General features: G+C 38.9%; 1 protein-coding gene across 28 annotated transcripts in view; it reads left to right on the top strand.

The window, feature by feature from the left end:
* Window positions 1–27,921, top strand: part of ATAD2B (ATPase family AAA domain containing 2B) — a 213,570-nt gene that overhangs the window by 56,609 nt on the left and 129,040 nt on the right. For all 28 annotated transcript variants that reach the window (XR_012422622.1, XR_012422623.1, XR_012422617.1 and 25 more), the window contains 3 exons: window positions 2,177–2,292; window positions 3,560–3,734; window positions 9,608–9,696. Coding sequence is in view for 15 of the 28 variants with exons in the window: in XM_065527661.2 (XP_065383733.1) it covers window positions 2,177–2,292; window positions 3,560–3,734; window positions 9,608–9,696 (380 nt within the window). In the remaining 13 variants the exon portion in view is untranslated. The remainder of the gene's footprint in view (window positions 1–2,176; window positions 2,293–3,559; window positions 3,735–9,607; window positions 9,697–27,921) is intronic.

The raw sequence follows: 27,921 nt of genomic DNA on the forward strand, positions 1-27,921 counted from the left end.
ACAAGTGAAAGCACCTTGTAGGTAATTGGTTATTTAGGTTTGGCATTAAGGAGAAATATCTGGACTAGAAATTCAGATACGGGTCATCAATATAAAGAGTGGTGGTGAAGTCACTTTGCGAAATGGATGACAAAAACAGACATAAGACTCGGAGGACATGGTAGATTCTTTCTCATTGTGAGTAGTATCTTATTTTGGGGGGATATTTTGAAATAAGGTTACTGCATAACCAAGAGCTTACTTGATGTATTTTTTTTTGTTCCTAAAAATCTCTCTATACAATGTAATTTAAGTGATTTTCATAGAGGGATTTAAAATAAGTTATCAAATAGAATTGCATATATACTTGAAGATGAAATTTTAACGATCTCTAATCTGAAGTCATAGAGGAAAATGGTTGTCTTACTTTATTAACCAGGCCCTAAGGAAATATTAGAGTATTACATATGACCAGAATCCCATTTCTAATAGTGCATCTTCTCAGAAGACCTTACCTAATGATCTTTGCGTATTTGCCTTACCAGCACTTTACTCTTTTGAATCTAGTTAGTTTTATTTCTTTTTTGTCTTTTAAAAAATTTTTTCTTCATTTTTATTTTCCTTTCATTTATTTTCATTTATCCATTTACAGATGAATCTAGTAAACTTTAGATGTCTCTGCCAAAGCAGAGTGAATTCTTTCTCCTTTTTTTTTTTTTTTTTTTTTTTGAGACTTAGTTTTGCTCTTGTTGCCCAGGCTGGAATACAATGGTGTGATCTCAGCTTACTGCAACCTCCACCTCCTGGGTTCAAGCAATTCTCCTGCCTTAGCCTCCCGAGTAGCTGGGATTACAAGCATGCGCCACCATGCCTGGCTAATTTTGTATTTTTTTTAGTAGAGATGGAGTTTCTCCATGTTGGTCAGGCTAGTCTCGAACTCCCAAGCTCAGGTGATCCGCCTGCCTCGGCCTTCCAAAGTGCTGGGATTACAGGCGTGAGCTACCACGCCAGACCACTTATTTCTTTAAAATTTAGCTTCTCTTAGAATGTTTCTGTTATTTAACTTCTGTTTTTATTTTTCTGTTAATAGTTTACTTTCACTTTTTCTATCATAGTAATACTTCCATTGTAAAACATTTTCGAGTACCGTAACAGAATGAAGAAGCAAGGAAGAGGCGGTCACAGTTAACATTTTGGGCAAAATTTTCTTTAAGCATTTTTTTCTGTACACTTTTTTTCTTACAAAGCCTTCTAGCTATTTAAACTATTATGGGTGGGAGGAACAGTCTTTGCTGCTTCTTGTGATAGATCAGTGTTTCTAAAATCATTTTTTCATCATTGTCCCATAAAGAAGAAAAAAAGTAAATTTCTTTCTGACTAGAGAAATTAAATATTAAAGAATAACATTTTGTCAGGTAACATTGACCTTGGGAGGGCTACAAACTATTGTAAATAGCTAAGATTATTTCTTGCCCTATCCCTGAACCAATTTTTGCCCCTGTGAGGACAATATTGCCCCCTTCTGAGAATATATGTACAAAATAATTATATATTTTTAAAGCCATTTAAACTTTTTTTTTTTTTTTTTTTTGAGGCAGAGTTTTACTCTTGTTGCCCAGGTTATAGTGCAATGGTGCGATCTTGGCTCACTGCAACCCCCGCCTCCCGGGAGCAAGTGATTCTCCTGCCTCAGCCTCCCAAGTAGCTGGGATTACAGGCATGCGCCACCATGCCCAGCTAATTTTTGTATATTTAGTAGAGACAGGGCTTCACCATGTTGATCAGACTGGTCTCAAACTCCTGACCTCAGGTGATCTGCCCACCTCGGGCTCCCAAAGTGCTGGGATTACAAGTGTGAGCCACTGTGCCTGGCCCATTAGAACCTGGTATGATATAAAAATTGTATGTGTTAGTGTAATATAAAAAATCTCTTATAGATACCTATTAAAGTTTTAGGTTGGGAATTAATCCTGGTTCTGAGTTACTAGATTAAATAATGGTAGCTTAATTTGCCTCAACTGAAATGTAAACTTGGATTTTATTGTTAGCCTTATTTTTCTACAGTTATTTATAGTTACGTTTAAAAGCTTCTGCTAAAGGCATATATTTCTGAATCGTAAGACTCTTTTATAAATTTAAAAAATTTTATAAAACACATAAAACTGTTTTATATAAAATTTTTCCCCTTCTTTCCAAGGTACGGTTTGATAGCATAGGTGGATTGAGCCATCATATTCATGCACTAAAGGAAATGGTAGTATTCCCACTTTTATATCCAGAAATTTTTGAAAAGTTTAAAATTCAGCCTCCAAGGTAAGCAGTGTCATAGATGTTTATTATTGTTATTACCGTTACTTTCTCAAATGTTAATTGAGTAAATTACTATAAATACAAATATTTGATATATATTTATTTGATGTGTCCTAGCAATGACAGTTAGAAATGAAATGTTATTGTTTAGGGTCCAGAGGCCATGGAACTAAGTATGTTCTTGAAGTTTATATCTTAGAATTTGAGTCAGGTACTCGATAAGATTCTTTCTGTGAGCCCTAAATACACAACCAGATTGCCCAGATGGATTTTTCTGAATTTGGCTCCCAATGCATCGAGTTTGATGCTGTATGTTATTTACTCTTGGAAGCACAGTTTTATTGATGTGTTTCTTTGACTTGATGATGGAGTATTTTTGAAATAGGGTGAGCTTGATAATTTATTTTTAGGAACAGATTGTGTCTGATCATGAGGTGGATAGCTGGTGAACTATTAGAAAAGACTGACAAATTATGTTAAAGAAGATTGTGCAGAATAGAATATTCTGGCTGGGCACAGTGGTTCAATCCTGTAATCCCAGTACTTTGGGATGCCGAGGCGGGTGGATCACCTGAGATCAGGAATTCGAGACCAGCCTGGCCAACATGGTGAAACCTCGTCTCTACTGAAAATACAAAAATTAGCTGGGGGTGGTGTCGTGCACCTGGAATCCCAGCTACTCGGGAGGCTGAGGCATCAGAACCATTTGAACCCAGGAAGCAGAGGTTGTAGTGAGCTGAGATCTTGCCTGGGTAACAGAGTGAGACTCCATCTCAAAAAAAAAAAAAAAAAAAAAAAAAGAATATTCTGAAGATACACATCTAGGCTGTTAGATTTAAACTGATAAATGTCTGTTTTCTTTAAGGAGGCAGTTTTTCAGATTTGGTTGTAGTTTATTTTTCTTGTTTTTAAGGATATGGAAAATCTTATTAAAGAGTCATTTAAATCTATATACATTCCTTTTGAGTATTTCTACATTATTTATTCTAAAGATGTGAAATTTCTGGGTCATAGGGAAACACATTTAAAATTTCTGTATATCTTGCCAAATTACTCTGTACTTTATTTCTTGTCTGCCAAAGCTTGGTGATTTAAGGACTTAGCAAAGTAAAACTTTTGTCTATATACTGGAAAAAACTATATCAATGTCTAATAATTATACTTCAATACAAAATTTTATGGGAGGGAGGGACATTTTTTAAAATTGGTTATCAGCATTGATAATATAATTTACACTTCTTGATTTTTTTATTTTTTTTTATTCTTCTAGGGGCTGTTTGTTTTATGGCCCTCCTGGCACAGGTAAAACCTTGGTTGCCAGAGCATTAGCTAATGAATGCAGCCAAGGAGACAAAAAAGTGGCTTTTTTTATGCGAAAAGGAGCAGATTGTTTGAGCAAGTGGGTTGGTGAATCTGAAAGGCAACTTAGGCTTCTTTTTGATCAGGTAAGAGAAATTATCTAATTCAAGAGTCTTTCCTATTCTGTTCTGTTCTTTTCTTTCTTTTTTTCTTTTTAGAGACAGGGCCTCTCTCTTTTACCCAGGCTGGAGTCAGTACAATAGTGTGATCTCGTCTCACTATAGTCTCGACATCCAGGGCTCTGGCAATTCTCCTGCATCAGTCCCTACCCCAGTAGCCTGAATTACAAGTGTGTGTCACCATGCCTGGCTAATTTTTGTATTTTTTATAGAGGTGGGGTTTCACCACGTTGGCCAGGCTGGTCTCGAACTCCTGGGCTTAAGCAGTCTGCCTGCTGAGAATATTTTCTTCAGAATGTTTAATACATTTAATCTGCATATACAGACTGTTTACGAGGAAGCATATTTTCCATCCAATATGTTATATTTAGGATCAGTAATCTGTGATTGTATGCCTTAGAAGTATTTGATGGCAGTTTCACTGATACTTTTGAATATTTATGATGGCTCATAAAACATTTATTGAGGTCCCTACCGGGTATATAATACCAAGTTAGGTGCTTTAGAGAACACAGGATGTAACATATATATTGCTAGATTATAATCCAATTGAGGAACTACAACAGGCATAAAAACCTAAGTGTCTGTGCAGGAAATCTCACAAAGCAGTGTGTTATTTTCATGAGTTGTAAATACGGTACTACAAGAATTCAGACATGAGTGAATGCTTTTAAAAGGCAGAGTAAGGTCAATAAATATCATGTAGACTATGTCTACTATTTATTTGTAACAAAAACTTTAAAGATGTTATTTCCTATACGTTTTAAGAATTATTCCAGCTGGGCACAGTGACTCACACCTGTAATCCCAATGTTTTAAGAGGCCACGGCAAATGGATTGCATGAGACCAGGAGTTCAAGGCCGCAGTGAGCAATTATGACACCACTGTACTACAGTCTGGGCGATAGAGTGAGACTCTGTCTCTCAAAAAAAAAAAAAAGATTAAAAATCAGTCCCTATATAAATTCACTTTTGATTGATTTAGTGAAGGATGCCATTCATATTTGGCAATGCAGCATATATTTGATTATGTCTGAGGAAATACATATGAAATAAAAAATAACTTCAAGCATTGAGCACCCATTACTAAGATGGTGTGTGTGAAAGTCCTTTGTAATTGCTAAAGTACTTCACTTTTTTTTTTTGAAAGGGTTGCGCTTTGCCACCCAGGCTAGAGTGCAGGGATGTGATTATAGGTCACTGCAACCTCAAACTCCTGGGCTCAAGTGATCTTCTGGCTTTGGCCTCTCTAGGTAGAACTACAGGTGTGCACTGCCACACTTGCCTAATTTTTAACTTTTTGGAAAGACAGGGTCTCAAGTTATTGCCTAGGCTGGTCTTGAACTCCTGGCCTTAAGCCATCCTCCTGCCTTGGCCTCCCAAAGTGTTGGGATTATAGGCATGAGCCTCTGTGTCTGGCCCAATACTATTTTAAAATTATTAATAGTATCAAAAACTGCTAGGTAATGGATTTAGAAAAAGGAGTAAGATTTTTACCTTGAAAGTGTCCAGTGTCTAATGGCAAGTCAAACATGCAGTCTGAATGCTTCAAGAGAATTCATTAATAATTAAACAATAAAAAATAAACATTTATAGATGAAGGAAAAATTGGCTTGGCAATGCTGGCATATTACTCAGTGAATTAATTTAAAAATTTTAAAGTTATACTTTTTAGTCATTTCATACTGGGACTAGGGATACCTCTTGGTTTTATTTAAAACCATAGCATAAATCATACTACTCCTTTTGTCTAAATTTATTTTATTTCTGTTTCGTAGTTTTCTTGGTGGGTAGGAATAGTCGAAATGTTTGCTTTGTTTTTTAAGAAAATTGCTGGTATTCCTGATTTTTTTTTTTAATGAAAGATTCTGCATTCCTAAGTTAAGGATATGGTCTATGCACGAAGTGAAATGAAGGCACTACCGTGTATTGGCTAAGAGAGTGGCCTTCTGTGTCACAGAAATGTTTATATTTATCTTTACCATTGAATTATAACATTAAGTAAATCAAAACATTTAATCTTTAGTGGCCTTTTTTGTGCAATGGTAGAAAGAATACCTGTCTTACTAGACTATTATGAGATTTCACTGAGAGGACACAAAATATTTGAAGTAATATGCCCTACCTCCTTTTTGCAATTCTGTGAGGGTGTAGCTATAAAAAACAAACAAACAAACAAACAAAAAACAAAGCCAGCTGTTTGTTTCATGTTTTCATGTATATAAAAATAATGATCAACACTCCTAAAGCACTGGGATTACAGGTGTGAGCCATTGCAATGGGCCATAATTCCAGTTCCTTAAACTTTTTTCCCCCAAAACCCCCATCTTGTGATTGAATTATCTTTTTTTTTTTGAGACAGAGTTTCACTCTTGTTGCCCGGGCTGGAGTGCAATGGCGCGATCTTGGCTCACTGCAACCTCTGCCTCCTGGGTTCAAGTGATTCTCCTGCCTCAGCCTCCCACGTAGCTGGGATTACATAGCATGCGCCACCATGCCTAGCTAATTTTTGTATTTTTAGTACAGACGGGGTTTCACCATGTTGGCCAGGCTAGTCTGGAACTCCTGACCTCAGGTGATCCACCTGCCTTGGTTTCCCAAAGTGCTGGGATTACAGGCATGAGCTACCATGCCCAGCCTGAATTGTCTTTCATTTCAAATTATTAGGAAACATTAAAGTTTAGTGCAATTAGTCAGGAGAAATGGAAAATTCGTATCTCTTCCTTAGCAAACTGACCTTCCTGTGAACTGAAAGTTTGCTTTAATTTTGAAACATAAGCCACATAAATTTGAGTAAATTATATGATAAAAACTTCTCATTTGTTATCTAATATTCATTCACCTTAAATCAAATTCTTTCTAGATCTAATACTTAAGTGAGAAAAATGACACTGTAAATGTACCAGATGAAAACATGGGAGAATTTTGTTTATAATCTCAGAGTAGGGAGGTCTAACTATGTAAGGAAAGATCTAGCACATAAAAAAAATTTTAAGATTCTGCTTGGGGGCCGGGCGTGGTGGCTCAAGCCTGTAATCCCAGCACTTTGGGAGGCCGAGACGGGCGGATCACGAGGTCAGGAGATCGAGACCATCCTGGCTAACACAATGAAACCCCGTCTCCACTAAAAAATACAAAAAAAAAAAAAATTAGCCAGGCGTGGTGGCGGCGCCTGTAGTCCCAGCTACTCGGGAGGCTGAGGCAGGAGAATGGCGGGAACCCGGGAGGCGGAGCTTGCAGTGAGCGGAGATCGCGCCACTGCACTCCAGCCTGGGCGACAGATCGAGACTCCGCCTCAAAAAAAAAAAAAAAAAAAAAAAAGATTCTGCTTGGCAACAAAATACCTACTTTTGTTTTGTGCTGTTAGAAGATCACAGACTGTGTAATTTAGAATGAACAGTAATTTATTGACTCATAGTTCTGGAGACAAGGAAGTCCAATATCAAGGCATCTGGTCAGTGCCTTGCTGTGTCATAACATGACAGAAGACAGCATCACATAGCGGAAGGGCAAAGAGAGAGAGAGAATGCACAAGATGGGGGCGAACCCACTCTCACAATAATGAATCTACTCCTTTGATGTCAGCCACATTAGTCCGTTCATGAGGGTGGAGGTCTCAAGATCTACATAATTTTTAAAGGTCCTACCTCCTAGTACCCATCACAATGGCAATTAAATTTCTTTCTTTCTTTCTTTGTTTCTTTTTTTTTTTTTTGAGACTGAGTCTCGCTCTGTCACCCAGGCTGGAGTGCAGTGGCACAATCTCGGCTGACTGGAACTTCTGCCTCCTGGGTTCAAGCAATTCTCATGCCTCAGCCTCCCGAGTAGCTGGGATTACAGGTGCCTACCTCCAGGCTTGGCTCATTTTTGTGTTTTTAGTAGAGACGGGGTTTCACCATATTGGCCAGGCTGGTCTCGAACTGCTGACCTCAAGTGATCTGCCTGCCTCGACCTCCCAAAGTGCTGGGATTACAGGCATGAGCCACCAGGCCCGGCCGGCAATTAAATTTCAACATGAGTTTTGGAGGGGACAAACTCAAACCATAGCAATACTAATTCAAAAGATTAATGATACTCTTTTCAGAAAAATATTTGCATTTCCTTTTACAGACAGAGCATTCACCTTTAAAATAAATAAATAAGCCTGGGCAACATGGTGAAACCCTGTCTCTATAAAAATACAGAAATTAGCCAGGTGTGTTGGCATGGACCTGTAGTCCTAGCTACTTAGGAGGCTGAGGCGGGAGAATTGATTGAGCTAGCGGGTGGAGGCTGAGGTAAGATATGATTACATCACTGCACTCCAGCCTGGGTAAGAGAGTGAGACCCTGTCTCAAAAATTAAAAATAAATAAATAAATAAATAAATAGCTTCTAGAACTCACTAAGCAAAAGACTAGTGGTCTTGTGAAGTGATGGGCAACATAGGAAAAGCAATATAAATGACTTTTATGGATATATAACAAATCTTGTAAATAAGAACTGAAAATAAAATGAGATAGCATTCTTTATCCTAAAAAATTAGCAAAGGTCAGTAAGTTTGATAATACATTGCTGGTGAGCACCCTTAAGTATTGCTGGTTAGAGGGTAAAATGGTACTTCAGTGGATGGCAGTTTGCAAATATCTAACCAGATTAGAAATGACACATGCCTTCTGAGCCAGTAGTTCTACTTTTAGGATTTATTATATTAATATGTTTATACTCATATGAAATGGTAAATACAGTTATTTCTTTACTATTGTTTATTACAATATTGTTGCTAATAGGAAAATATTGAAAATAGCCTAAGTATCCATAAGAAGGGGACAGGTTTAACTATGGCATATCCATACAGTGGGACATCATGTAGCTGTTGAAAAAGAATGAGGCAGGCTGGGCGCAGTATCTCAGGCCTATAATCCCAGCACATTGGCAGGCCGAGGTGGGTCACTTGAGCCCAAGAGTTTGAGACCATCCTGGGCAACATAGCGAAAACCCATCTCTCCAAATATTTAAAAATTAGCTGGGCATGTTGGTCCCTGCCTGTAGTCCCAGGTACTCTGGAGGCTGAAGCAAGAGGATTGCTTGCATTTGAGGTTGTAGTGAGCTGTGATCATTCCACTGAACTCAAGCCTGGGTGACAGAGTAAGACCCTGTCTGGAGGAAAGAAAAAAAAAAAAATGAGACAGGTCTTTATGTACTTATATGGAAATTACTTAACATACATTGTTATATAAAAAGAATATGTAGGCTGAGTGCGGTGGTTCACGCCTGTAATCTCAGCACTTTGGGAGGCTGAAGTGGGTGGATTACCTGAGGTCAGGTGTTTGAGACCAGCCTGGCCAACATGATGAAACCCCATCTCTACTAAAAATACAAAAATTAGCCAGGTATGCTGGGGCATGCCTGTAATCCCAGCTACTCGGGAGGCTGAGGCAGGAGAATCACTTGAACCTGGGAGGCGGAGGTCACAGTGAGCCAAGATTACACCACTGTACTCTAGCCTGGGCGACAGAGAAAGACTGTCTCAAAAAAAAAAAAAAAACCCAAAAAACAAAAATAAAACCTAAAATAAATAAATAAAAAGAATGTGTATAGTGTGCTATCATGTGTGTTTAAAAAATACACTTTGGTTTGTGTATAAGTATGTATGGAAGAATAAACAAACTGAAAACAGTGGTTGCTTACTGGGGGAGACATGGTTGTTGGAGACTGGGTGGTAAGATTTCCTCTTTGCTATATATTCCTTCATACTTGCTGCACGTTGTACCATTTGCTTTTATTACCTATTAAGAAAATATAATAAATTTTAAAAATGAAAACAAATATAATAAATATCATTTGTTTTCTTTTTACTAGGCATATTTGATGAGACCTTCTATAATATTTTTTGATGAAATAGATGGATTAGCTCCAGTTCGCTCTAGCAGACAAGATCAGATCCACAGGTAATTTTTCCTTATCTGATTATCTTGAGTTCTTTTTTACCCATTGACTTGGCAGTTAGCCTTAGCCCTTAGCTAAGTGCTGTGAGGCTTACAAAGAAATTTAAAACATAATCTGTGTCTGTGAGGACTACTTCTTTCTCTTAGTACAGGGGTCAGCACACCACAGCCTGTGAGCCAAATTCAGGCCTCGGTGTGTTTTGGTAAATGAAGTTATATTGGAATACAACCATGTTCATTCCTTAAGCATTGTATGTGGCTTCTTTTGTGCTACAAGAGTAGAGTTGAGCAGCTGTGAGAGAGAGACCGAATGCCTTGCACAGTTTAAAACATTTACTATGTGGGCTTTTAATTTTTTTTTTTTTAATTTATTTTAGAGACGAGGTCTTACTCTCTTGCCTAGGCTGGTTTTGAACTCCTGTCCTCAAACCATCCTCCTCAATCAGCCTCCTGAAGTGCTGAGATTACAGGCATGAGCCACTGTGTCCAGCCTATCTGACCTTTTACAGAAAAAGTTGTCTGATCCTAATTTAGCATAATTTTTTGGGTGTTTTTGGAGACACAGTCTCACCCTGTCACCCAGGCTGGAGTGCAGTGGCACAGTCGGGGCTCACTGCAACCTCCACCTCCTGGGTTCAAGTGATTCTGGTTCCTCAGCCTCCCAAGCAGCTGGGATTACAGCATGTGCTGCCACGTCTGACTAATTTTTGTGTTTTTAGTAGAGGTGGGGTTTCGCCATATTGGCCAGGCTGGTCTTTAACTCCTGGCCTGAAGTGATCTGCCTGCCTCCGCCTCCCAAAGTGCTGGGATTATATGCCTGAGCCACTGTGCATGGCAGTAGCATAATGCTTTGAAATTTCTCCATACGTGGGCGTGGTGGCTCACACTTGTAATCCCAGCACTTTGGGAGGCCTAGGTGGGTGGATCACGAGGTCAGGAGATCAAGACCATCCTGGCTAACACAGTGAAACTCCATCTCTACTAAAAATACAAAAAATTAGCCGGGCATGGTGGCAGGCGCCTGTAGCCCCAGCTACTCGGGAGGTTGAGGCAGGAGAATGGTATGAACCTGGGAGGCGTAGCTTGCAGTGAGCCGAGATTGCACCACTGCACTCCAGCCTGGGTGACAGAGCGAGACTCCGTCTCAAAAGAAAAAAAATACATTTCTCCGTGTCATGTATGCTTTTTTTTTTTTTTTTTTTTTTTGAGATGGAGTCTCACTGTGTCACCCAGGCTGGAGTGCGGTGGCTTGATCACTGCAACCTCTGCCTCCTGGGCTCAAGTGATTCTCCTGCCTCAGCCTACTGAGTAGCTGGGACTATAGGCACCCACCACCACGCCCGGCTAATTTTTGTATTTTTAGTAGAGATGGGTTTCACCATGTTGACCAGGCTGGTCTTGAACTCCTGACCTCAAATGATCCGCCCACCTCAGCCTCTCAAAGTGCTGGGGTTATAGGTGTGAGCTACTGTGCCTGGCCTCCATGTCATGTATGCTAATATTTTATTCTTCTTCACTCCTCAGTAGTATTCCTTAATGTATATGTGTGTGTGTATACCTCTATTTTTCAATGTACCATCTGATGGGAGATTTGTTTTGCTTTTATTTTTAGCTATTATGATAATGCTACTACAGGTTGGGCATCCTAAATCCAAAAATCTGAAATCTGAAATGTTCCAACATTTGAAACTTTTTGAATGCTCACATGACACTCAAAGGAAATGCTCATTGAAGCTTTTTCAGTTTTGGATTTTGGGATTTGGGAAGCTCCACTGGTAAATATAATGCAAATATCCCAAAATCTGAAAAAGATCCCAAATTGAAATAATTCTGGTCTGAAGTTTTTTTGTTTCTTTTGTTTTTTTTTTTTGAGGCGGAGTCTCACTCTGTCACCCAGGCTAGAGTGCAGTGGCGCAATCTCGGCTCACTGCAAGCTACGCCTCCCGAGTTCAAGCAGTTCTCCTGTCTCAGCCTCCCAAGTAGCTGGGATTACAGGCACACGCCACCATGCCTGGTGAATTTTTTGTATTTTTAGTAGAGACGGGGTTTCACCATATTGGCCAGGCTGGTCGCGAACTCCTGACGTTGTGATCCACCCGCCTCAGGCTCCCGAAGTGCTGGGATTACAGGCATGAGCCGCTGTGCCCCAAGCGTTTTTAAGAGATTGGGTCTCGTTCTTTTACCTGGGCTGGAGTGCAATGGTGTGATCATACCTCACTGTAACCTCAAACTTCTAGGCCCAAGTGATCCTACTGCCTCAGCCTCCTGAGTAGCTAGAACTACAGGCATGCATTACCCCACCTGGCTAATTTTTGTATTTTTTGTAGAGATGGAGTCTCGCTATGTTGCCCTGGTTGATTTCTGACACCTAGTCTCAAGCGAGCCCTCCATCTTGGCCTCTCAAAGCATCTTTACAAGTTTTTGTGTGGACATGTTTTCTTTTCTGTTGAGTAAATCCCTAAGAGAGGAATTTCTGGAGCCTATGGTAAATGGGTGTTTAAGTTTGTAAGGTAACACTGTATTGTTTTCCAAAGTGGTTTTACCATTTTTATTTTCCTAAAATGTATGATAATTTGAGTTGTTCCTCATCCTTGCCAACAGTTGATGTTGTTAACTGTCTTTAACTTTAGCCATCCTAGTGGGTGTACAGTAATGGATTTAATTTGCATTAATAGTAATACAAATAATATTAAGCTTTAATATTCATCCAGTGATATTGAGCATCTTTGTGTTTATTGCCCGTTTATATATTTTCATTTGTGAAATGTCTGTTAAAATCTTTTGCCCCACTTTTTGAGACCAGAAATTAGATTGTGTGTCTTGTTGTCCTTGTATTTTTTTTTTTTTTTTTGAGACAGAGTCTTGCTCTTTTGCCCTGTTGGAGTGCAGTGGTGCAATCTCGGCTCACTGCAACCTCCATGCCCCAGGTTGAAGCGATTCTCCTGGCTCAGCCTCCCGAGTAGCTGGGATTACAGGCATGCGCCACCATGCCCGGCTAATTTTGTATTTTTAGTAGAGACAGGGTTTTGCCATGTTGATCAGACTGGTCTAGAACTCCTGACCTCAGGTGATCCACCCACCTCGGCCTCCCAAAGTGCTGGGCTTACAGGCGTGAGCCACCATGCCCAGCCAGTGTTAGCTCTTAATATTTAAGTTAATGATTCATTTTAAGTTTGTGTATCAATGATAGGTGAATGTTTGAGTTAATTTTTGTAGATAGTTTAAGGTGTGGACTGAAGTTTATTTTTTTATACAGATATTCTTTTTTTTTTTTTTTTTTTTTTTTTTTTTGAGACAGAGTCTCGCTCTGTCGCCCAGGCTTGAGTGTAGTGGCGCGATCTCGGCTCAAAGGAAATGCTCTCACTGCTTGCTCCGCCTCCTGGGTTCACGACATTCTTCTGCCTTAGCCTCTGGAGTAGCTGGGACTACAGGTGCCCGCCACCATGCCCGGCTAATTTTTTTGTATTTTTTAGTAGAGACACGTTTTCACTGTGTTAGCCAGAATGGTCTCGATCTCCTGACCTCATGATCTGCCCGCCTCGGCCTCCCAAAGTGCTGTGATTACATGCATGACCCACTGTGCCCGGCCTTTTTTTTTTTTCTTTGAGATGGAGTGTCACTCTGTTGCCCAAGCTGGAGTGCAGTCGTGCGATCTCAGCTCACTGCAGCCTCCACCTCCCAGGTTCAAGCAATTATTGTGCCTCAGCCTCCTGAGTAGCTGGGATTACAGGTGTGCGCCACCACGCCTGACGAATTTTTGTGTTTTTAGTAGAGATGATCTTTCACCATGTTAGCCAGGCTGGTCTTCAACTCCTGACCTCAGGTGATTCTCCTGCCTCAGCCTCCCAAAGTGCTGATATTACAGGCGTGAGCCACCACGCCCAGTCTGTTTTTTTATACAGATACTCATTTGTTCCAGAACCATATATTGAAGAGTTTACTTTGTTAAACTTCTTGGCACGTCTTTGTCAAAAATTGACCATATAAATGTGTGTCTATTCCTAGATTTGTTAGTTGATGCCATTGATCCACAGGTGTATCCTTATACCACTGTCTTGATTAATGTTGCATTACATTAGTTCGTTTTAATGTAAGTCTTCCAACCTTGTTCTTTTTCAAAATTGTTGTAGTCATCTATTATCTTTCCATATACATTTCTAAAGCCTCTTGTCAGTTTCTTTAGAAAAGACTGTTGGGATTTATTTGGGATTGCATTTAGTCCTTCGATCTATTTGGAAAGAATTGCATCCTTATTCGTCTTTCAGTCTATGAACATGGTAATTCTGTTCATTTATTTAGGTATTCTTTAATTTCCTTTTCCTGTGTCTTATGGTTTTTCGCCTAAGGATCTTAGGCATCTTTTATCTAATGCATCCCTAAATACTTTATTGTTCATTTAATGTGAATGGAGTTTTAAAAGAAAATTTATTTTCTAATTGATTACTGCTGATTTATAAGAATACAATTGAGTTTATAGACTTTGTTTCCACAACCTTGCTAAATTCATTTGTTAGTTCTGTTAGCTATTTTGTGGTTTCCTTACGGTTTTATACATATACCTTATCTGCACATAAAGATACTTTTACTTCTTCCTTTCCAATCTATGTCTTTTATTTCTCTTTCTTACTTTGGCTAGAATTCAGAGTTAAATAATAATGGTGATAATGGATATAACTGCCTGGTTTCTTCATTGGCTATAAAACATTGAGACTTACCGTTGAATGTGATTTTAACTAAGTTTTTCATCAATGCCCTTTATTACATTGAGGGATTTCCACTACATTCCTAGTTTGCTGTGAGAGTTTATTTTACTGGGATAGAGTACTGAACTTTGTAACATACATATACTTTTTTTCTGTCTCTTTTGAATTGATCATATGGCATTTCTCCTGTGTTCTATTAAGGTAGAACATTATTTTGATTGAATTTTAGAATTTTTTGTTTTTTGGTTTTTTGGAGATGGAGTCTCACTCTGTCACCCATGCTGGAGTGCAATGGCGTGATCTCGGCTCACTGCAACCTCCACCCCCTGGGTTCAAGCGATTCTCTTGTCTCAGCCTCCTGAGTACCTGGGATTACAGGCGCCTGCCACCATGCCCAGCTAATTTTTGTGTTTTTAGTAGAGACAGAGTTTCACCATGTTGATTAGGCTTGTGTTGAACTTCTGACCTCAGGTGAGCCACCTGCCTTGGCCTCCCAAAGTGCTGGGATTACAAGTGTGAGCCACTGCGCCTGGCCTGAATCACAACTAACTTTGTATTCTTAGAATAAACCCCACTTGCTCATAATATATTGTCTTTCTAAAAAATTATTGGATTCAACTTGCTATTATAAAAAGTATTTTATTATCCACATTAATGAGATTTTGATCTGTAATTACTCTTAAAATATCTGCATCTGGTTTTGGAATCAGGTAATTTTGATGTGTATTAGACGAGATATACACTGGGTGTGATGGTGCATGCCTGTAATTCCACCACTTTGAGAGGCTGAGGCAGCAGGATCTCTTGAGTCCAGGAGTGCAAGAGTAGCCTGGGCAACATAATGAGACCCTGTCTCTTAAAAAAATTAGATGAGATGGCATTCTCTCTTTGTATATTTTCTGAAAGTGTTTGTGTAAGTTTGATGTTATTCATTTCTTAAGTATTTGAGAGAATTCACCAGTGAAAATACCTGGGCATGGAGTTTTCTTTATGGAAAGGTTTTTGATTACAAGTTAAATTTCTTCAGTTGATCCAGGGCTGTTCAAGTTTTCTATTTTCACTTAGGTCAGTTTTGGTAGTTTGGTAGTTTATCTTTAAAGGAATTTGTTCATTTCACCTAAGTCATGAAATTTATATACATTTTTTCCTACTATTCTGTTATTTCCTTAATGCCTAAATAGTCTGTGGTAATATTCTTTTCATTCCTGATGGTGATAACTTGTGTGTTTTCTCCTTTTTTTTTTTTTTTTTTTGAGACAGAGTCTTGCTCTGTCACCCAGGCTGGAGTGCAGTGGCACAATCTCGGCTCACTGCAAGCTCCGCCTCCCAGGTTCACACCATTCTCCTGCCTCAGCCTCCTGAGTAGCTGGGACTATAGGCGCCCGCCACCACGCCCAGCTAATTTTTTTGTATTTTTAGTAGAGACGGGGTTTCACCATGTTAGCCAGGATGGTCTCGAGCTCCTGACCTCATGATCCGCCCGCCTCGGCCTCCCAAAGTGCTGGGATTACAGACTTGAGCCACCGCACCCTGCCCTCCTTTTTTTCTTTTCCTTGATTATTCTGGCTAGAGGATTATCAATTTTATTGGTCCTTTCCCTCCCAAAGAGACAGCTTCTGTTTTCATAGATTTTCCACTATTATTTTTGTTTCCAATTTTATACTACCTTTTTCCTTATTTTTTTAAAAATTAGTAGACTGAGGAAGACTTATAGGCAGAGTATAAAAGATTTTTAAGGCAGTGAAAATAGTCTGTGTTATATTGTAAGAGTGAATCCATGTCATTATATCTTTGTCCAGACTCACAGAACCTTATCATCAAGCATGAACCTTAATGTAAACTGTGGACTTTGTAGATTGTGATGTGTCATTGTAGGTTCATCAGTTGAAATAAGTGCACCACTTTGTTGAGGCATGTGTATACATATCAAGGGGCAGGCGGGGGGCATATGAAAAGTCTCTGTATTTCTCTGTATTTCCTTCTCAATTCGGCTGTTAACCTAAACTGCTCTAACAAACGGTCTTAAAAATAGACTATTCATTACTGGGCACAGTGGCTCACACCTGTAGTTCCAACACTTTGGGAGGCCAAGGACAGTGGATCTCTTGAGCTCAGCAGTTTGAGACCAGCCTGAGCAACATGGTGAAACCCTATCTCTACTAAAAGTACAAAAATTAGTAGGGTGTGGTGTGCTTCTGGTCCCAGCTACTTGGGAGGCTGAGGTGAGAGGATTACTTGAGCCTGGGGAGGTCAAGGCTGCAGTGAGCCATGATTGTGCCACTGCACTACAGCCTAGGTGACAGAGTGAGACCCTGTCTCGGAAAACAAAAATTCTCTATAAACTAGGTAGCTTAGAAATAGCAGAACATTATTTGTCATATTTCTGGAGGCTGGGATGTCCAAGATCAGGGTGCCAGCAGATTTAGTGTCTGGTGAGGACCTGCTTTCTGGTTCTGATGACTTCTCTTGTGTCCTTAAATGGTAGAAAAGACCAGCTAGCTTTTTCAGGTCTCTTTTATGAAGGCAGGAATCCTCTTTATGAGAGTTTTGCCCTTATGACCTAATTACCTTCCAAAGGTTCCACCTCTTAACACTCTTAACACCTTAGCTCTTAACTCTTAATACCTCTTAACAACATTACTTTGGTGATTAGGTTTCAATGTATGAATTTTAGGGGAATAGAAACATTCCACTCATAGCAGGCAGTTTTAGGGTTTCAACAAATGTGTAATGACATGTATCGGCTCTTACAGTATCATGCAAAATATTTTCACTTCCCCCAAATCCTTTGTGCTCTATCTATTCATTCATTCCTCCTTCTCTTGTGCCCTGCAGAGCCATCCCTCTCTCCCCAGCAACCACTGATCTTTTTACTATCTCCATAATTTTGCCTTTTCCACAATGTCATATAGTTGGAATCAAACAGTATGTAGTTTTTTCACATTGGCTTCTTTTATATAGCAATACGTATTTCAGGTCTTCCAAGTCTTTTGTTTATTTTTAATTTAACTCCCTTTTTCAGATTAAGATGGAAGCTTAGGAATTGATTGAAACTTTTCTTTTTTTCTAATATAGACATTGAAACCTGTAAAATTTCCCTCTAAGCAATGCTTTAGCTATATCCCACAGTTTTTGACATGTATTCACTGTCATTCAGTTCAAAATAATTTCCAGTTTCTCTTGTCATTTTTTCTTTGACGCAATCATTGTGTATTTAATTTAGATGTGTATTTAATATACAAATAGCTGTGGTTATTTTTCCTGATTATTTTATTGTTATTCTAGTTTAGTTTTACTGTGATCTAGAGATCATAACTCTTAAAAAGTCTTTTCTTTTTTTTTTTTTTTTTTGAGACAGTCTCGCTCTGTCGCCCAGGCCGGAGTGCAGTGGCATGATCTCAGCTCACTGTAAGCTCCGCCTCCCGGGTTCATGCCAGTCTCCTGCCTCAGCCTCCTGAGTAGCTGGGACTACAGGTGCATGCCACCATGCCTGGCTAATTTTTTTTGTATTAAAATCATTTTTAAATTTATTGCATTCTCTTTTATGTCCCAGTGTGTCCTGTGAATTTGTATTCTGCTATTTATGGCATAGTTTCTATAATTATAAAATAAGACAAGGTGTTAATAGTGTCATGCAGACTCTTTTGTGGGTTTTTTTCCTTGTTTGTTTTTTGTTTTTTTTGTTTTTTTGAGATAGAGTCTCACTCTGTTGCCCAGGCTCGAGTGCAGTGGCTCTGTCTGGCTCACTGCAACCTCCATCTCCCAGGTTCAAGTGATTCTCCTGCCTCAGCCTCCTGAGTAGCTGGGATTACAGGCATGCACCACCATGCCCAGCTAATTTTTGTAGTTTTGTAGAGATGAGGTTTCACCATGTTGGCCAGGCTGGTCTTGAACTCCTGACTTCAAGTGATCTGCCTGACTCGACCTCCCAAAGTGCTGGGATTACAGGCCTGAGCCACTGCGCCTGGCCTCTTCTGTGTTCTTACAGATGTTTTGGTCTAATTCTATTGATTGCAGAGACAAGTATGTTAAAATGTCCAGCTATGATGAATTGTTTCTTTGTCCCTTTAATTCTGCCAGTTTTTGTCTCATATATTTTGAAATTCTATATTAGTTTCATACACATTTATTGCGTCTTTATGTTGATGTTGCTTTCCTGTATTATGAAATGTCCATGTTTATCTCATAATGCACTTAATTTTGAAATCTATTTTTATCAGATAATAATTCACCTATTCTAGACTTCATGCTGTTTGTGTGGTATATTTTTTGCCATTAACTTGCTTTCAACCTGTCTTGTTCATAGACTGTATAAAGTTGGGTCTTATTTTCTTAATTGCACTGTCTCTTAATTTTAATTTGTTTAGTCAGTGTTTAATGTAATTATTAATATATTTGAATTGGGGATCATTGCATTTGCATTTTCTATTTGTGTCTGCTCTTTTTCTGTTTCTTTTTTGCCTTTTTAAAAAACACTTTGAAACTTTGAAAATTTTTTTTTAGGGTCTCAATTTTGCTATTGATTTTTAAAAAGAGCTTTATTGAGGTATAATTGACATGAAATATATATGATACATATGTACACAATACTGACATTGATAAAGAGTAAAACTTGGAAGACTTTAACATACATATGTACTTGTGAAGCCGTAACTACAATCAACACAATGAAAATACCGTTTCCTTCAAAATGGACACTTACACATTTATTGTGATCGTTGATATGGTTAGGTTTAAATTTATCATCTAGATGATTTTCTATTAGGCTATCTGATTCTTGTTTCCCTTTTCCTATTGTTCCACCTTCTTTTGTATTAGTTGAGTATTTTTTATGATTCCAGTTTGTTTCCATTGCTGGCTTATTAGCCATTACTGTTTATTATTTTCGTAGTAACTTTAGAGTTTATGGTATATGTCTTTAACTTGTAACCATCTACCTTTAATTGATGATAGACCATTTCATATACAATATGGGAACCTTGAAATAGTATACTTGCATTTTTCTTCTCCTGAGGTTTGTGCTATTGTCATACATTTTTATTTTTTGAGACAGAGTCTTGCTGTGGCACCCAGGCTGGAGTGCATTGGCGCAGTCTCGGCTCACTGCAATCTCCACCTCCTGGGTTTAAGCGATTCTCCTGCCTGAGCCTCCTGTGTAGCTGGAATTACAGGTGTACGCCGCCATGCCCGGCTAATTTTTGTATTTTTAGTAGTGACAGGGTCTTGAGCTCCTGAGCTCAAGTGATCTGCCTGCCTTGGCCTACCAAAGTACTGGGATTACAGGCGTGAGCCATTGTGCCCGGACTCATACATTTTATTTTTAAAACTTTAAAACCTTTTGAAGAAATGTAGGCTGGGTGCGGTGGCTCACACTTGTAATCCCAGCACTTTGGGAGGCTGAGGCGGGCGGATCATGAGGTCAGGAGATCGAGACCATCCTGGCTAACACGGTGAAACCCCATCTCTACTAAAAAAAAAAATACAAAAACTTAGCCGGGCGTGGTGGCGGACGCTTGTAGTCCCAGCTACTTAGAAGTCTGAGGCAGGAGAATGGCGTGAACCTGGGAAGTGGAGCTTGCAGTGAGCTGAGATCGCGCCACTGCACTCCAGCCTGGGTGATGAACGAGACTCCGTCTCAAAAAAAAAAAAAAACTTTTGAAGAAAGGTAAATGAAAATATCTTAAATATTTATTATACTTACCATTTCTGGTGCTCTGTATTCTTTTGTAGATGTTCATATTTCCATTTGGTATCAGTTTCTTTATGCATATGTTTCTTACAGTGTGGGCCTGCAAGTGACAAGTTCTTTTGGCTTTTCCATATCTGAAAACACTTTTTTTTTGGGATGAAGTCTCACTGTGTTGCCCAGGTCAGAGTGCAGTAGTGCGATCTCGGCTCACTGCAACCTGTGCCTCCCGGTTTCAAGCGATTCTCCTGCCTCAGCCTCCTGAGTAGCTGGTACTACAGGTGCGTGCCACCACGCCTGGCTAATTTTTGCATTTTTTAAAGTAGAGATGCAGTTTCACCATATTGGCCAGGTTGGTCTCGAACTCCTGACCTCGTGATCCACCCGCCTCGGCCTCCCAAAGTGCTGGGGTTACAGGTGTGAACCACCGCATCTGGCCGAAAACACATTAAAAAACAAAAAACAAAAAAACGAAAAAACTGTTTTGTTTTTGAGACAGGATCTCATTCCCTTCACCAAGGCTGTAGTGCAGTGGCATAATCATGGCTCACTGTAGCCTCGACTGATCCCCCCACCTTAGCCTCCCAAATAGCTGGGGCCACAGGTATGTGTGCCACTGTACCCACCTAACTTTTTTTTTTTTGAAATGGAGTCTTGCTCTGTTGCCCAGGCTGGAGTGCAGTGGCACAATCTCTGCTCATGGCAACCTCCGCCTCCCAGGTTCAAGTGATTCTCCTGCCTCAGCCTCCCAAGTAGCTGGGACTACAGGCATGCACCACTACGCCTGGCTAATTTTTTTATTTTTTAGTAGAGACAGGGTTTCATCATATTGGTCAGGCTAGTCTCGAACTCCTGACCTTGTGATCCACCTGCCTCAGCCTCCCAAAGTTCTGGGATTACAGGCGTGAACCACTGTGCCCGGCCACTTTTTGAATTTTTAGTAGTGATAAGGTTTCACCAGGTTGCCCAGGCTAGTCTCAAACTCCTGGGCTTAAGTGATCTGCCCGCATAACCCCCTGCGTCTGGCCAAAACAGCTTTATTGAGGTATATTTATGTTATAAAATTTACTCATTTCAAGTGTATAGTTATAGTAATTTTTAGAGTACCTCAACGAAGTGGTAATACTATTGATATAAATCAATTTTAGAACATCTTTCTACCCCTAATAAGATCCAGCATGAGTTTGGGTGTGGTGACTCATGCTTGTAATTCCAGCACTTTGAGAGGCTGAGGCAGGCAGATCGCTTGAGCCCAGGAATTTGAGACCAGCCTGGCCAACACTGTGAAATCTGGTCTCTACAAAAACTACAAAAATTAGCTGGGTGTGGTGGTGCACGCCTGTGGTCTCAACTACTGGGGAGGCTGAGATAGGAGGATTGCTTGAGCCTGGGAGGTCAAGGCTGCAGTGTGCTTTGATTGTACCGCTGCACTCTAGCCTGGGTGAGAGAGTGAGATCCTGTCTCAGAAAAAAAAAAAAAAATCCAGCATGCCCGTTTACAGTAAATTCCTTTTCCTGCCCACAGCCAGCCACTAATCTAATCTCTGTATAGATTGGCCTTTTCTAGACATTTTGTGTTATTAAAATCATATACTATGGTTTCTTGTGTCTGGCTTTTTTTGCTAAGTATAATGGTTTTGAGGAACATCCATGATGTAGTATGGGTCAGTATTTTGTTCTTTCTTTCCTTTTTTTTTTTCTTTTTGAGATGGAGTCTCACTGTGTTGCCCAGGCTGGAGTGTAGTGGCGTGATCTCGGCTCACTGCAAGCTCCGCCTCCCGGGTTCACGCCATTCTCCTGCCTCAGTCTCCCGAGTAGCGGGGACTACAGGCACCTGCCACTAGGCCCGGCTAATTTTTTGTATTTTTAGTAGAGACAGGGTTTCACCGTGTTAGCCAGGATGGTCTCAATCTCCTGACCTCACGATCCGCCCGCCTCGGCCTCCCAAAGTGCTGGGATTACAGGCGTGAGCCACCGCGCCCGGCCTTGTTCTTTTTTTATTGATGAACAATATTCTTATTGTATGACTATACAACACACTGGATGGACATTTAGGTTGTTTCCAGTTTGGGCTATTATGAATATTACTGTGAATGTTCAATGGAAGTGTTTGTGTAGTACATATATTTTTTATCGCTCTTGGGTGGAGATAAGGAGTGAAACTGCTAGGCAGTATGGTAGTTTTATGTTTGACTTTTTGAGAACTTAGGCTTTGTTTTTGAAGAGTATTTTCTCTGGGTATAGAATTTGAAGTTGACACTTTTTTCTTTTTCTTTCCATACTTTGAAGATGATCTTCCTTCTTTTCATTTGTGTTGCTTCGGTAATGAATTCTGCTTTTATTTCTATTTGTGTTTCTTTGTATGTATCTTTTTTCTGGTTACATTTAATTTTTTTTTTCCTTCTTCACTGGTTTTGTGCAATTTAATGATATATGTTGGTGGAGTTTTCTCCCTTTTTCCCATTCTTGGATTGAACTTCTTGGGTGTGTTTTTCATCAAACTTGTAAAGTTTTTGGCCGCTATTTCTTCATTATTTTTTCTGTCCTCCCCACCTCTTGTCTCCTCTTTCCTTTTGGGCCTCTAACTACACATATGTTAAGTTTCTTGATGTTGTCCCATAGTTTGCTGAAACTTTGTTAATTTTGCTTTAAATTATCTTTTCTGTGTTTCATTTTGATTGGTTTCTGTTGCTGTGACTTTTAGTTCACTAATCTTTTCTTTTGAAATGCCTAATCTGCTATTAATCCCATTCATTATGTTTTTGCCTCATGTTTCTGTTTTCATCTGTATATATAGAACTTTTCAATATCTGGAATATAGTTATAATGCCTACTTTAATGTCTTTGTCTGCCAATTCTAATATTGTAGTTCTGGGTTAGTTTTATTTTATTGATTTTTCTCATGGATTGTGTTTTCCTGTTTCATTGCATGCTTTGCAATTTTTATTGGATGCCAGATATAAATTTTACCTTGTTGAGTGCTAGCTATGTTTCTGTAAGTAGATATTCTTGAAGTGGTTTTGTTGTGTTTTGTTTTGTTTTTTTCCTTTTGAGACACAGTTAATCTACTTGAAAACAGTTTGATTCTTTGGAATCTTGCTTTTAAGATTTGTCGGCTGGGCGCAGTGGCTCACACCAGTAATCCCAGCACTTTGGAAGGCCGAGGCGATTGTATCACCTGAGGTCAGGAGTTTGAGACCAGCCTGGCCAACATGGTGAAACGCTGTCTCTACTAAAAGTACAAAAAATTAGCTGGACATGGTAGCAGGTGCCTGTAATCCCCGCTACTTGGTAGGCTGAAGCAGGAAAATCACTTGAACCCAGGAAGTGGAGGTTGCGGTGAGCTGAGATGGCACCACTGCACTCCAGCCTGGTTGACAGAGTGAGACTCTATCTCAAAAAAACAAAAACAAAAACAAGATTTGTGATATGGATCTTGAGTAGCCCTCAGTGTAGGACTAATTGTTCCCTGCTACTGATGCAGTATCCTTTTGTGTATTCACGGGCAATGACCTGTGAGTCATGAGGTTTACCAGTTCGGCGGGTGGGAACTGGCACTATTCCTGGTTCTCTGTGAGTGTAGAGTACTCTTACTTTTAGTTTTTCTGAGTGTTTTTTTTCCCCCAAGCCTTGGGTAGTTTCATCACATGTATATACTGATTTATATTTGATTGAAGAGCTGAGGAGTTTTCTGCACATTTCCTGAGTTTTCTTTCTGTGGAGCAGTCTCCTCTGTGGTACTCTTTCTGTAGACTCTAGTCATCTTGTTCTCCCTGGAATCTCAACTCCAACTCTTGCACTTAGTGAGTTAGCTGGCCTCTGCCAGGATTCCATCTGCCTGCATCATAGCGTATAATTGGAGAGCCATTAATTAGATTGTTGTTTCCACATTTTGTAATACTTGGGTTTTTTCTTGCTGCTTTCAATATCTTGCTCTATATCTTTTACTTTCAACAGTTTAGCCATGACATGTCTCTGTGTGGCTTTCTTTCTGATGGTGCTTGTCATTTTGTATCTACAAATTTGTCATTTTTCAGTCTTTTCTGTTTTCACCTTGGATAATTTTTATTTGTCTGTCTTTAGTCAATCTTCACTTATTTTTGCTTTGTCATGTCCATTTTGTGATGTTCATCCAACACATTTTTTTTATTTTGGAAATTGTATTTTTCAGTTCTAGGACTTACATTTGTTTTTCATTGTTTCTGTTTTTCCAATGTGATTTTCATGCATTTAAGCATGTTTTATTTTATTTCATTGAGCTTAGTTACAGTAGTTGCTTTAAAATTATCTTGTGTTAGCTTCAACATCTGGTTTATCTCACTGTTAGACCCACTTGGTTTTCTTTTCTCCTGAGAACGTGTTCTTTTATTGATTCTTAATTTGTTGGGCAGTTTTGGATTGTGTCCTGGATATTGTTATTGTTAGTTTTTGGAGACTCTGGATTCTGTTATTTTTATTTTATGAGCCACATTTTCTTAGGAGACAATTTTCTGAGTTAGACTTGGAATGCATTCAGTTTCTTGACTGGGAGCTTTGATCTCCTTTGAGACCTTTTGTCTTTAGCTAGATCTTTGAGTCTGCTCCCTGCTTTGTTGTTCAGGACCAGCTAGAAATCTGGGTAAACTGAGTTTGGAGTGTCCTTACTAGCTCTTGCCCTTGTGTGATCACCCTTATTCTTTAATATTAATAACTTCCTACCTTCTCTTTTCTAGACTCTCATGCTGAAAAGTTAATAAGGCACCCCCCTGAACCTCTACTGCATATTCTCTCTCCCCCTCACTGCAGTTAGTCCCCAGACTAAAAGCTAGAGAGAAGGAAACGTACTTTTTCTTCTCCAAGTGACTAAGAACTCCCACCATGTTTCCATTCTCTGATGAACTCCCACCAGAACCCATCTGTCTCTTTACTCACCAGAAACGTCAGGTGTATGTTCCTGTATTATAATACATAGGCTTTGTAGTTGTTTTCTGAGGGATGCTCTGATTGGGTCTTTATTATAACCTGCAAGTAGAACTCTTGGGTATCCAGTATGCAGGTTTGAATTTCTAGAGTAATCATTGGTAAAATAGAAACATAATGTGTAATTCCAAAACTGTTAGTGGGGGAAAATAGAATAATTTTTAAAAGTCAATCCAAAAGCAATCAGGAAGAGAAGTGAGGGAAATTATATAACCAATGGGGAAAATAGCACAAAATATAATTATAGATTTAAACCCAAATATATCAATAATGACCTGAAATATAAGGGGAGTAAATGTTCTTGTTAAAAGACAAAGATTGTCAGATTGGCAAAAAAACAAAATAATAATGATGTTTTGTTTATAATCAAGACATCTACATGTGAGGATACAAAAAGGTTCGAAGTAAAATAGTGGAAAGAAATAGCACAAAAACAAATATTCATAGCAGCATTACTCACACTAGCCAAAAAGTAGAAATAACCCAAATGTCCATCAACCAATGAATAGGTAAATGAAATGTGGTATATCCATACAATGAAATACTATTCAGCCTTAAAAAGGAATGCACTTCTGGATGGGTGTGGTGGCTCACACTTGTAATTCCAGCAGTTTGGGAAGCCAAGGTGGGAGAATTGCTTGAGCCTAGAAGTTTGAGATCAGCCTGGGCAGCATAACGAGGTAGTGTCTCTACAAATACTAAAAAAAATTAGCTGGGTGTTGTGACCTTTATCTCTGGTCCCATCTACTTGGAGGCTGAGATGGGAGGATTGCTTGAGCCTAGAAGGTCAAGGCAGTAGTGTGTTGTGATGATACTACCGTACTCCAGCCTGGGCAACAGAGTGAGACCCCATCCCTCCACAAAGAAAAGAAAAGAAAAATTCTGGCACATGCCACACCATGGATGAATCTTGAAGATGTTATACTATGTGGAATAAGCCAGACACAAAAGGCCACACATTGTATGATTCTGTTTATATGAAATGTCCACAATAGTTAAATCCATTAAATAGTATAAAATTATATCACATAAATACTAACAGTTGGTGTTGCTACATTAATTTTAGACAAAATAGACCATAAATCAGAAAGCATTACTGTGCATATAAAAAGGAAATCTTATAATGATAAAAGTTTCAGTTTACTAGAAGATATAACAATTAGGCCAGGCATGGTGGCTCATGCCTATAATCCCAGCACTCTGGGAGGCTAAGGGTAGGAGGATCATTTGAGCCCAGGAGTTCAAGACCAGCCTGGGCAACATAATGAGAACCCATATATACAAAAAGAAAAAAAAATAGCCATACTTGGTAGTGCATGCCTGTAGTCCTAGCTACTCAGGAGGCTGAGTAGGAGGATTGCTTGAGCCTGGGTGGTCGAAGCTGCAGTGAACCATGATCGTGCCACTGCACTCCATCCTGGATGACAGAGTGAGACCCTGTCTTAAAAGTAACAATTTAAAATCTGTAATTCCCTAATAACTATAGTTCAAACTATGTAAAACAAAAATTAACAGAACTACGAGGTAGAAGAGTCAAATTGATAATCATTGTGGGAGAGATCCTGTGCATCTCTCAGTAATTGATAGATCAGGCTGAGCAAAAAAATGATTTAATGCTCTGTAGATTAATTTGAACCACCACATTTCAGGAATCTGATCTAATGGACATTCTTATCTAAGACATATAGAATGGACACTCTTTTCAAACATATACCAGGTTTATGAAAACTGATCCTATATTGTGCCTTAAAGCACATTTTAACTAATTTTCTAAAGTTTGGTAATATGCAAAACAGAAAAATACCAAAAAAGATAAACAGATAATTTTATGTTCATAATTAAGAACTATAGCTCCAAAGTCTAAATGACCTGTGTTGTAAAGACAAAAATCATACCCAACAATATGAACTGAAAACAAAGATATAGTAGAAATCAAGGAGGCCAAAAGTTGGTTCTTTGAAAAAAACTAATAAAGTTGGTTCTTTGAAAAAACTGACAAACCTCTGGCATGCTTGGTCATGATAAAAAGAAGACAGATAAGCAATATTAGGAATGCAAAATGTAATGTTTTGGTTTTTTAAGACATCAAAGATTAAGAGCATAAAGGCCTAAGCTTAAGAGGTGAAAGGAGATCTTTTAGAAAAAACATAGGGGAAAATCTCTGTGACTTGTATGTCAATGTTTATAGCAGGTTTTTGGTAATATCCCAGAACTGAAAACAATCCAGGTGGCCATCAACATATGAATGGATAAATAAATTGTGGTATATCCACATAATGGAATATTACTTAGCAATTAAAAAGAATAAACTATTATCATACCAGTAACATAGATGAATCTCAGAATATGCCGAATGTAAGAATCCAGGAATAAAAAGAGTACTTACTGTATGATCCCATGGATATAAAATTTTAAGTAATGCAAAGTAATCTGTAGTGACAGAATACAGATGAATGGTTCCCCAGGGGTTGGGTAAAAGAGGACAAGGAGGGTCAGTATGGATGGAGAACTAAGGAGTATGAGGAAGAACATAATGGATATGTTAACTTATTTTAGTTGTGGTGATGGTTCCACAGGGTATACATACTTCAACACTTAACAAAATGCATACTTTAAATATGTGTGGGGTTTTGTATGTCAATTATACCTTCATAAAACTTGGTATGAGAAAATTCATTGGAACCCAGTCTCACTTGTGAACATGTATATAAAAATCCTAAACAGATTGGTAGAGCTTTACATCAGGAAGATATAAAAAGGATAATATATTATGATTAAATTGATTTTATTTCAAATATACAAGGTTTATTTAATATGAGAGAAGTCAGTTAATGTTAATTTATCACATTTTCATATTATAGAAAAATCAAGAGGATCACCT

The sequence above is a fragment of the Macaca fascicularis genome, chromosome 13 (assembly GCF_037993035.2).
Source record: "Macaca fascicularis isolate 582-1 chromosome 13, T2T-MFA8v1.1".
NCBI lineage: Eukaryota > Metazoa > Chordata > Mammalia > Primates > Cercopithecidae > Macaca > Macaca fascicularis.